Below are 11,215 nucleotides of genomic sequence, written 5' to 3'. Positions count from 1 at the left end.
TGTGTTTACCTGTGTGGCAGTTCTTGTGGATGTGCTGGACATAGAGGAACAGCAGGAACAGGCAGAGGCCGATGAATGATGCTATTGTACAGCACAACAGGAAAGAGTAACTGCCCTCACTGTGGATCACCTACAAGAAGAGATGCACGCACACACACACACACACACACACACAGTGGGTTTCTAATCTCATACAAAACTGCAATGTCTCGCAAAGCTGGAAAGCGATGTAGCCTCAGAACAGGTTTATAACGACAGGGTTTTCGGCTCCATTCATTCAGACACAGTGGGCTGCAGCCGTCACACTAATCCTTGTGGACAATAATGCCCCGCTGCAGGCAAGTTCCCAACAATCCTGAAACACTTAAACTGAGGCCGAAGTCAACGTCCACAGCAGGGATTCCATATATTTTTGTTTTATTGTTATTATAAACACCTGTTCCACAATAATGAATAAACTGGATATAGAGTTCAGTGTAGCAAATATCTATGTAACAAAAGCAACTTGCAATATGCAGAAAAAAAACAGAAGAATAACCTAAAAACTCTGAATTTGGTTTGCATTTTATTTGGTTTAAATTGAATCATCATAGCAAAAAAAAAAAAAAAAAGACATTCAAGAAAGAGCTTACAGATCCAACGAGCAGCTGCAGCATCATCTCTCCTGTGCTGGCACTGGTCACCAGGACAGTTGTGGCACAACCTGTAACACAAAAGAGATAAACAGAAACTATCTACAGTTACGGAGGAAAAACTGTAGCTAATATATCAATAAATAAGTACTTTATAAACACCACAATCACAAGACAAACTATTACACAGAGGAACTGATATATAAAGTGCAAATTAATACAGAAATAAAAACATATTATAAATAATTCAGAATGATCAAGTAACCACTGTAACGACTGCATAAAAATATAATCAAATAAATAAAGAATTATTTGACCAATAAATTGTAAGACTGAATTGTATTTTTTTTTAAATGTATTCATTTATTTTATTCAAAATAAATAAGCATAATAAATAAGCATTTGTAATGTATCTTTACTTTTCTATACATCTACATGTGTTGTTTTTCTTTATTTCTACATTTAGTCATATAGGTGTCTGTGTGTTCATGAGGAAGTTGGTTATAACTTCACTGTAAAGCCCGATAACAGGAATAATTCTGCTCAGTTAATGTGCTAGTGGTGTACAAACATAAAATAACTGGTACACGTGCTACTGATGTTAGCTAGCTGACACAGACACTGAAATACATAAATAAATAGAAGTTGAAATGTAGAAATTTAGAATTGAATACGTATAGATTTGTAGAAATTAACATTTACAGTATTTGATTTATTTCAAGAATTAATTTCCAACATGTTTTTATCTATTAATTCAATTATTTATTCATATTTTCCTTTCAGCTTTTATTTATCATCTTATTTATTCATATTTGAGAAAATATTTTTATGTGTGTTTTATAAGCATTTATTTTTAAACATGTTTATTTATTGATGAACAAGTCATTTTAAGTCCTCAATGTATGTGACTTCCAAGATGAGTTGATGTTGAGAAGGTTTGTGTGTGTGTGTGTGTGTGTGTGTTAGTTTACCTTTGTATTCCAGTATGTCCTCTGTAAAGGCCAGCATAGAGGGGAACACACTGCTGATGCACAGTCCCAACACGCAGGTACCAATGAAGAGAAACACACAGCTGGTGTAGAAGATCAGCAACAGACACTGCACCAGTATGACCCCCACCTGACAGACATGTGGACAGACAGTGAGAGTGAGGTGACTTTACAGAAGTCTGTGTCCTGCTGCATCCAACAGACTTTAGACTTGCTGTGCAGAACTTCATATTGCATATAGTCAGTAACAATCAAAACTAAAGAATGAACCAGCGAACGTGACAAACATCTGTTATCCACTGCATAATTCTCAGGCCATCTGGTTCAAACAAAACCAAAGCCAGCCAGATCTCAAAGCAATTACTCATAGCCTTTCACAAAACCTTCCTGTGTTAATTGTATCAACCCAAAAAACGTAGCAAAGGAAGCTGAACTTCTCCACTATCCCTTTGTTATGGCATGGGTGGAAACCTATGTGAAAGCAGGGAAAGCAGGCCAAGTCCACACAGGCACAATGCACTCCGTCTTGACATTGACAGCAGCACTGACACACAAGACAAATGTGCAGCAGAAATGTAAGCTATTTTGGCACACCACCTTTGTCTATAATGGCCACCAGTTGCCAAAAGAAAGCAATGTACCACCTGCTAACAACTGATGTTCTTACCGCTAAAAGTGAGCCTATCAATTGCTGAAACCCAGGATTGAAACAGGAAGTTTTAGATCATTAGTCTAATGCTTGTCTTAGGTGTAAAACGCAGCGTTTAAAAAAAAAGAATCTAGACATAGACTGTATAAAAAAATGCAGCATGAGTGAGCTTCACAGTTTATGTGCAGTTAAGTATTAATTTTTAGTCCAGTCATTAGTTACTGAGCATTAATCCAGGATTTAAATGACTACTACTGACATGGCTCAGTGACACCATTAACAAGAATAGAAAAAACACATCCCACGTCAAGCACTCCCAGCAAACCTACCTGCCTTTACTGTGTGATCCAGAGAAGAATAAATGTGCACTGTGTGAGCACAGGGACAACAAGCACACATTTTACAGATCTTTACTGGCTGCGCTATTTCAACACTATTCTACATATTTACGGTGGCCATCAAGTGCAGAACGCAACAACATCTTAAAAACACAGACAATGCAAAGACTACCAGGGATGGGGCGATAAAAGATGTCAGAATAAGTTGATTGTGGTGAAATGTCATTTTTGGGATTACTGTCTTGCTCGTGATGTACAGTCGTATATTGGTTTCCTGATTCATTTTGAATTAACTAAGCCTGTGCATGGCTCACACATCATATCCACCACAGAAACAAGTTCAGCCGGATGCTTAAATATACTAAAGTAAACTACAGGGAGATGGATACTACTATTTATTTATCCTGTATTTCTGCAGGAGGACCATATTATTTATGGTAGTTATTTAGGATTCTTTGTTTGTTTTTCCAAAAAATCTGTGTCCCATCCGTGATGCAATAAAAATATTTGATTTCTCACAAAATTTAAGGTGCTTTAGGAATACTACCAATATGATTATCGGGATAATATCATGAATCACAATTATGATGAACAGGGTAATGATGAACGACATTCAGAAAACACAAAATTCTTTCATGAACCAAAAGAAGTAGAGCTTGATGTCCTCTGAAAAGACAGTCAGCAGACATAACCTTTTTCTGTATTGTGAACTGTATTTTTTGTAAGGCATTGTTTTTATTTGAAATGTTGTTGTGTGTTGCACCTCATGACCATCACAGTTTTTAAACTTCAACGCATCCATTTATCTATCTCGCTCAACAAGTGTGCAAAGCATATAAAAAATTTAAGGAACAGACACTCCCACTTACCATGCTTGCAATTAATTTTGTAATTTTTTAAATCCAAACATGCATCTGTTGAAAATGGAGGAACACTTTTAAACCAAAAACTCCCAGCAGAACTGCGTGTGTTTATTTCACAATTGAAGAGTACAAAGGTGCACCTTTAGATTTTCATCTAACGTTCTCCCAACTGAGCAGTTTTTCGGCACAAAATGTCAGCATATGAGGACATTTTGCTGGGATTGGACCAGAGACCTTTAGATATTCAGTTTTACACTCACCCAACTGAGCTGTTTTGACACACAGGTCAAGCTGACAGTGGCAATAAAGGAAAGTGAGTTGAATTGAATATGACAATGACTACAAAAGACATGCTGAAACATGTAGGACATTGAATACACAAAGCCCACAGTCTGTTATAGGTCAACAGCTCTAAGCATCCCATGTGACCACATTTTAGAGGAAATGGACAAAATCCCCATTAATCAGACTCCTGTGGCTCAGCAGTTCTACCCAGGCAATGTGTACCTAAAACACGGGCCACCAGCTGCCGAAACCCGGGATCGAACCAGGGACCTTTAGATCTTCAGTCTAACGCTCTCCCAACTGAGCTATTTCGGCACAAAATGGCTGCATATGGGGACATTTTGGTGAAAATCAGAACATGTTCTTATCAATGTCTAAGTAATAATCCAAGAGTACAAATGTCCAATGGCAGAAGTTGCATCCTCAACGTGGATGTGCTACAGGAAACCAGTGTGACCAGGAAGAAATGGACAAAAGCCCCAACAAACAGGACTGTTTGAGTCAGTGGCTGTAACATCAGAGTGGTGTGTTCCCGAAAACAAAGCTCACTAACATCCAAAAGCAGGTATTGAAGCGGGGACCTTTAGATATTCAGTTTTACACTCACCCAACTGAGCTGTTTTGACACACAAGTCAAGCTGACAGTGGCAATAAAGTAAAGTGAGTTGAATTGAATATGACAATGACTACAAAAGACATGCAGACACATGTAGGACATTGAATACACAAAGCCCACATTCTGTTATAGGTCATCAGCTCTAAGCATTCTATGCGACCACATTTGAGGGGAAATGAACAAAATCCCCATTAATCAGACTCCTGTGGCTCAGCAGTTCTACCCAGGCAATGTGTACCTAAAACACGGGCCACCAGCTGCCGAAACCCGGGATCAAACCAGGGACCTTTAGATCTTCAGTCTAACGCTCTCCCAACTGAGCTATTTCGGCACAAAATGGTTACATGTGGGGACATTTTGGTGAAAATCAGAACATTTTCTCATCGATGTCTAAGTAATAATCCAAGAGTACAAATGTCCAATGGCGGGAGTTGCATCCTCAACGTGGATGTGCTACAGGAAACCAGTGTGACCAGGAAGAAATGGACAAAAGCCCCAACAAACAGGACTGTTTGAGTCAGTGGCTGTAACATCAGAGTGGTGTGTTCCCGAAAACAAAGCTCACTGACATCCAAAAGAAGGTATTGAAGCGGGGACCTTTAGATATTCAGTTTTACACTCACCCAACTGAGCTGTTTTGACACACAAGTCAAGCTGACAGTGGCAATAAAGTAAAGTGAGTTGAATTGAATATGACAATGACTACAAAAGACATGCAGACACATGTAGGACATTGAATACACAAAGCCCACAGTCTGTTATAGGTCAACAGCTCTAAGCATTCTATGCGACCACATTTGAGAGGAAATGAACAAAATCCCCATTAATCAGACTCCTGTGGCTCAGCAGTTCTACCCAGGCAATGTGTACCTAAAACAAGGGCCACCAGCTGCCGAAACCCGGGATCGAACCAGGGACCTTTAGATCTTCAGTCTAACGCTCTCCCAACTGAGCTATTTTGGCACAAAATGGCTGCATATGGGGACATTTTGGTGAAAATCAGAACATTTTCTCATCGATGTCTAAGTAATAATCCAAGAGTACAAATGTCCAATGGCGGGAGTTGCATCCTCAACGTGGATGTGCTACAGGAAACCAGTGTGACCAGGAAAAAATGGACAAAAGCCCCAACAAACAGGACTGTTTGAGTCAGTGGCTGTAACATCAAGGTGCTGTGTTCCCGAAAACAAAGCTCACTAACATCCAAAAGCAGGTATTGAAGCGGGGACCTTTGGATATTCAGTTTAACAGTCGGCCAACTGGCTTATTTTGGCACACAAGTCAAGCTGAAGGTGGCAATGAAAGAAATTGAGTTGAATTGAATTTGATTATAACTACAAAAGACATGCAGACACATCTAGGACATTGAATACACAAAGCCCACAGTCTGTTATAGGTCAACAGCTCTAAGCATTCTATGCGACCACATTTGAGGGGAAATGAACAAAATCCCCATTAATCAGACTCCTGTGGCTCAGCAGTTCTACCCAGGCAATGTGTACCTAAAACAAGGGCCACCAGCTGCCGAAACCCGGGATCAAACCAGGGACCTTTAGATCTTCAGTCTAACGCTCTCCCAACTGAGCTATTTCGGCACAAAATGGTTACATGTGGGGACATTTTGGTGAAAATCAGAACATTTTCTCATCGATGTCTAAGTAATAATCCAAGAGTACAAATGTCCAATGGCGGGAGTTGCATCCTCAACGTGGATGTGCTACAGGAAACCAGTGTGACCAGGAAGAAATGGACAAAAGCCCCAACAAACAGGACTGTTTGAGTCAGTGGCTGTAACATCAGAGTGGTGTGTTCCCGAAAACAAAGCTCACTGACATCCAAAAGAAGGTATTGAAGCGGGGACCTTTAGATATTCAGTTTTACACTCACCCAACTGAGCTGTTTTGACACACAAGTCAAGCTGACAGTGGCAATAAAGTAAAGTGAGTTGAATTGAATATGACAATGACTACAAAAGACATGCAGACACATGTAGGACATTGAATACACAAAGCCCACAGTCTGTTATAGGTCAACAGCTCTAAGCATTCTATGCGACCACATTTGAGAGGAAATGAACAAAATCCCCATTAATCAGACTCCTGTGGCTCAGCAGTTCTACCCAGGCAATGTGTACCTAAAACAAGGGCCACCAGCTGCCGAAACCCGGGATCGAACCAGGGACCTTTAGATCTTCAGTCTAACGCTCTCCCAACTGAGCTATTTCGGCACAAAATGGCTGCATATGGGGACATTTTGGTGAAAATCAGAACATTTTCTCATCGATGTCTAAGTAATAATCCAAGAGTACAAATGTCCAATGGCGGGAGTTGCATCCTCAACGTGGATGTGCTACAGGAAACCAGTGTGACCAGGAAAAAATGGACAAAAGCCCCAACAAACAGGACTGTTTGAGTCAGTGGCTGTAACATCAAGGTGCTGTGTTCCCGAAAACAAAGCTCACTAACATCCAAAAGCAGGTATTGAAGCGGGGACCTTTGGATATTCAGTTTAACAGTCGGCCAACTGGCTTATTTTGGCACACAAGTCAAGCTGAAGGTGGCAATGAAAGAAATTGAGTTGAATTGAATATGACAATGACTACAAAAGACATGCAGGACATTGAATACACAAAGCCCACAGTCTGTAATAGGTCAACAGCTCTAAGCATCCTATGTGACCACATTTGGAGGAAATGAACAAAATCCCCATTAATCAGACTCCTGTGGCTCAGCAGTTCTACCCAGGCAATGTGTACCTAAAACACGGGCCACCAGCTGCCGAAACCCGGGATCGAACCAGGGACCTTTAGATCTTCAGTCTAACGCTCTCCCAACTGAGCTATTTCGGCACAAAATGGCTGCATGTGGGGACATTTTGGTGAAAATCAGAACATGTTCTTATCGATGTCTAAGTAATAATCCAAGAGTACAAATGTCCAATGGCGGAAGTTGCATCCTCAACGTGGATGTGCTACAGGAAACCAGTGTGACCAGGAAGAAATGGACAAAAGCCCCAACAAACAGGACTGTTTGAGTCAGTGGCTGTAACATCAGAGTGGTGTGTTCCCGAAAACAAAGCTCACTAACATCCAAAAGCAGGTATTGAAGCGGGGACCTTTGGATATTCAGTTTAACAGTCGGCCAACTGGCTTATTTTGGCACACAAGTCAAGCTGAAGGTGGCAATGAAAGAAATTGAGTTGAATTGAATTTGATTACAACTACAAAAGACATGCAGACACATCTAGGACATTGAATACACAAAGCCCACAGTCTGTTATAGGTCAACAGCTCTAAGCATTCTATGCGACCACATTTGAGGGGAAATGAACAAAATCCCCATTAATCAGACTCCTGTGGCTCAGCAGTTCTACCCAGGCAATGTGTACCTAAAACAAGGGCCACCAGCTGCCGAAACCCGGGATCGAACCAGGGACCTTTAGATCTTCAGTCTAACGCTCTCCCAACTGAGCTATTTCGGCACAAAATGGCTGCATGTGGGGACATTTTGGTGAAAATCAGAACATTTTCTCATCGATGTCTAAGTAATAATCCAAGAGTACAAATGTCCAATGGCGGGAGTTGCATCCTCAACGTGGATGTGCTACAGGAAACCTGTGTGACCAGGAAGAAATGGACAAAAGCCCCAACAAACAGGACTGTTTGAGTCAGTGGCTGTAACATCAGAGTGGTGTGTTCCCGAAAACAAAGCTCACTGACATCCAAAAGAAGGTATTGAAGCGGGGACCTTTAGATATTCAGTTTTACACTCACCCAACTGAGCTGTTTTGACACACAAGTCAAGCTGACAGTGGCAATAAAGTAAAGTGAGTTGAATTGAATATGACAATGACTACAAAAGACATGCAGACACATGTAGGACATTGAATACACAAAGCCCACATTCTGTTATAGGTCATCAGCTCTAAGCATTCTATGCGACCACATTTGAGGGGAAATGAACAAAATCCCCATTAATCAGACTCCTGTGGCTCAGCAGTTCTACCCAGGCAATGTGTACCTAAAACAAGGGCCACCAGCTGCCGAAACCCGGGATCAAACCAGGGACCTTTAGATCTTCAGTCTAACGCTCTCCCAACTGAGCTATTTCGGCACAAAATGGTTACATGTGGGGACATTTTGGTGAAAATCAGAACATTTTCTCATCGATGTCTAAGTAATAATCCAAGAGTACAAATGTCCAATGGCGGGAGTTGCATCCTCAACGTGGATGTGCTACAGGAAACCAGTGTGACCAGGAAGAAATGGACAAAAGCCCCAACAAACAGGACTGTTTGAGTCAGTGGCTGTAACATCAGAGTGGTGTGTTCCCGAAAACAAAGCTCACTGACATCCAAAAGAAGGTATTGAAGCGGGGACCTTTAGATATTCAGTTTTACACTCACCCAACTGAGCTGTTTTGACACACAAGTCAAGCTGACAGTGGCAATAAAGTAAAGTGAGTTGAATTGAATATGACAATGACTACAAAAGACATGCAGACACATGTAGGACATTGAATACACAAAGCCCACAGTCTGTTATAGGTCAACAGCTCTAAGCATTCTATGCGACCACATTTGAGAGGAAATGAACAAAATCCCCATTAATCAGACTCCTGTGGCTCAGCAGTTCTACCCAGGCAATGTGTACCTAAAACAAGGGCCACCAGCTGCCGAAACCCGGGATCGAACCAGGGACCTTTAGATCTTCAGTCTAACGCTCTCCCAACTGAGCTATTTCGGCACAAAATGGCTGCATATGGGGACATTTTGGTGAAAATCAGAACATTTTCTCATCGATGTCTAAGTAATAATCCAAGAGTACAAATGTCCAATGGCGGGAGTTGCATCCTCAACGTGGATGTGCTACAGGAAACCAGTGTGACCAGGAAAAAATGGACAAAAGCCCCAACAAACAGGACTGTTTGAGTCAGTGGCTGTAACATCAAGGTGCTGTGTTCCCGAAAACAAAGCTCACTAACATCCAAAAGCAGGTATTGAAGCGGGGACCTTTGGATATTCAGTTTAACAGTCGGCCAACTGGCTTATTTTGGCACACAAGTCAAGCTGAAGGTGGCAATGAAAGAAATTGAGTTGAATTGAATATGACAATGACTACAAAAGACATGCAGGACATTGAATACACAAAGCCCACAGTCTGTAATAGGTCAACAGCTCTAAGCATCCTATGTGACCACATTTGGAGGAAATGAACAAAATCCCCATTAATCAGACTCCTGTGGCTCAGCAGTTCTACCCAGGCAATGTGTACCTAAAACACGGGCCACCAGCTGCCGAAACCCGGGATCGAACCAGGGACCTTTAGATCTTCAGTCTAACGCTCTCCCAACTGAGCTATTTCGGCACAAAATGGCTGCATGTGGGGACATTTTGGTGAAAATCAGAACATGTTCTTATCGATGTCTAAGTAATAATCCAAGAGTACAAATGTCCAATGGCGGAAGTTGCATCCTCAACGTGGATGTGCTACAGGAAACCAGTGTGACCAGGAAGAAATGGACAAAAGCCCCAACAAACAGGACTGTTTGAGTCAGTGGCTGTAACATCAGAGTGGTGTGTTCCCGAAAACAAAGCTCACTAACATCCAAAAGCAGGTATTGAAGCGGGGACCTTTGGATATTCAGTTTAACAGTCGGCCAACTGGCTTATTTTGGCACACAAGTCAAGCTGAAGGTGGCAATGAAAGAAATTGAGTTGAATTGAATTTGATTACAACTACAAAAGACATGCAGACACATCTAGGACATTGAATACACAAAGCCCACAGTCTGTTATAGGTCAACAGCTCTAAGCATTCTATGCGACCACATTTGAGGGGAAATGAACAAAATCCCCATTAATCAGACTCCTGTGGCTCAGCAGTTCTACCCAGGCAATGTGTACCTAAAACAAGGGCCACCAGCTGCCGAAACCCGGGATCGAACCAGGGACCTTTAGATCTTCAGTCTAACGCTCTCCCAACTGAGCTATTTCGGCACAAAATGGCTGCATGTGGGGACATTTTGGTGAAAATCAGAACATTTTCTCATCGATGTCTAAGTAATAATCCAAGAGTACAAATGTCCAATGGCGGGAGTTGCATCCTCAACGTGGATGTGCTACAGGAAACCTGTGTGACCAGGAAGAAATGGACAAAAGCCCCAACAAACAGGACTGTTTGAGTCAGTGGCTGTAACATCAAGGTGCTGTGTTCCCGAAAACAAAGCTCACTAACATCCAAAAGCAGGTATTGAAGCGGGGACCTTTGGATATTCAGTTTAACAGTCGGCCAACTGGCTTATTTTGGCACACAAGTCAAGCTGAAGGTGGCAATGAAAGAAATTGAGTTGAATTGAATATGACAATGACTACAAAAGACATGCAGGACATTGAATACACAAAGCCCACAGTCTGTAATAGGTCAACAGCTCTAAGCATCCTATGTGACCACATTTGGAGGAAATGAACAAAATCCCCATTAATCAGACTCCTGTGGCTCAGCAGTTCTACCCAGGCAATGTGTACCTAAAACACGGGCCACCAGCTGCCGAAACCCGGGATCGAACCAGGGACCTTTAGATCTTCAGTCTAACACTCTCCCAACTGAGCTATTTCGGCACAAAATGGCTGCATGTGGGGACATTTTGGTGAAAATCAGAACATGTTCTTATCGATGTCTAAGTAATAATCCAAGAGTACAAATGTCCAATGGCGGAAGTTGCATCCTCAACGTGGATGTGCTACAGGAAACCAGTGTGACCAGGAAGAAATGGACAAAAGCCCCAACAAACAGGACTGTTTGAGTCAGTGGCTGTAACATCAGAGTGGTGTGTTCCCGAAAAC

General features: G+C 41.7%; 1 protein-coding gene and 12 non-coding genes across 13 annotated transcripts in view; all 13 read right to left on the bottom strand.

Moving 5' to 3' along the window:
- The window catches only part of mfsd4aa (major facilitator superfamily domain containing 4Aa), a 28,696-nt gene that overhangs the window by 1,916 nt on the left and 15,565 nt on the right, over positions 1–11,215 (bottom strand). The window contains exons 7-9 of the mRNA XM_073468427.1: positions 1,604–1,751; positions 633–703; positions 10–130 (exon numbers count right to left, since the gene is read on the bottom strand). Of these exons, the coding sequence (XP_073324528.1) occupies positions 10–130; positions 633–703; positions 1,604–1,751 (340 nt within the window). The remainder of the gene's footprint in view (positions 1–9; positions 131–632; positions 704–1,603; positions 1,752–11,215) is intronic.
- On the bottom strand, positions 3,999–4,071 carry trnaf-gaa (transfer RNA phenylalanine (anticodon GAA)). Its single transcript has one exon. It is a non-coding gene; the product is annotated as a tRNA-Phe (tRNA).
- Positions 4,631–4,703, bottom strand: trnaf-gaa (transfer RNA phenylalanine (anticodon GAA)). The gene has a single exon. It is a non-coding gene; the product is annotated as a tRNA-Phe (tRNA).
- On the bottom strand, positions 5,263–5,335 carry trnaf-gaa (transfer RNA phenylalanine (anticodon GAA)). The gene has a single exon. It is a non-coding gene; the product is annotated as a tRNA-Phe (tRNA).
- Positions 5,895–5,967, bottom strand: trnaf-gaa (transfer RNA phenylalanine (anticodon GAA)). The gene has a single exon. It is a non-coding gene; the product is annotated as a tRNA-Phe (tRNA).
- On the bottom strand, positions 6,527–6,599 carry trnaf-gaa (transfer RNA phenylalanine (anticodon GAA)). The gene has a single exon. It is a non-coding gene; the product is annotated as a tRNA-Phe (tRNA).
- Positions 7,148–7,220, bottom strand: trnaf-gaa (transfer RNA phenylalanine (anticodon GAA)). Its single transcript has one exon. It is a non-coding gene; the product is annotated as a tRNA-Phe (tRNA).
- On the bottom strand, positions 7,780–7,852 carry trnaf-gaa (transfer RNA phenylalanine (anticodon GAA)). Its single transcript has one exon. It is a non-coding gene; the product is annotated as a tRNA-Phe (tRNA).
- trnaf-gaa (transfer RNA phenylalanine (anticodon GAA)) lies at positions 8,412–8,484 on the bottom strand. The gene has a single exon. It is a non-coding gene; the product is annotated as a tRNA-Phe (tRNA).
- Positions 9,044–9,116, bottom strand: trnaf-gaa (transfer RNA phenylalanine (anticodon GAA)). Its single transcript has one exon. It is a non-coding gene; the product is annotated as a tRNA-Phe (tRNA).
- On the bottom strand, positions 9,665–9,737 carry trnaf-gaa (transfer RNA phenylalanine (anticodon GAA)). The gene has a single exon. It is a non-coding gene; the product is annotated as a tRNA-Phe (tRNA).
- On the bottom strand, positions 10,297–10,369 carry trnaf-gaa (transfer RNA phenylalanine (anticodon GAA)). The gene has a single exon. It is a non-coding gene; the product is annotated as a tRNA-Phe (tRNA).
- Positions 10,918–10,990, bottom strand: trnaf-gaa (transfer RNA phenylalanine (anticodon GAA)). Its single transcript has one exon. It is a non-coding gene; the product is annotated as a tRNA-Phe (tRNA).

Source organism: Pagrus major, chromosome 6, assembly GCF_040436345.1.
Source record: "Pagrus major chromosome 6, Pma_NU_1.0".
NCBI lineage: Eukaryota > Metazoa > Chordata > Actinopteri > Spariformes > Sparidae > Pagrus > Pagrus major.
This window is presented reverse-complemented; position numbering and strand designations above follow the sequence as displayed.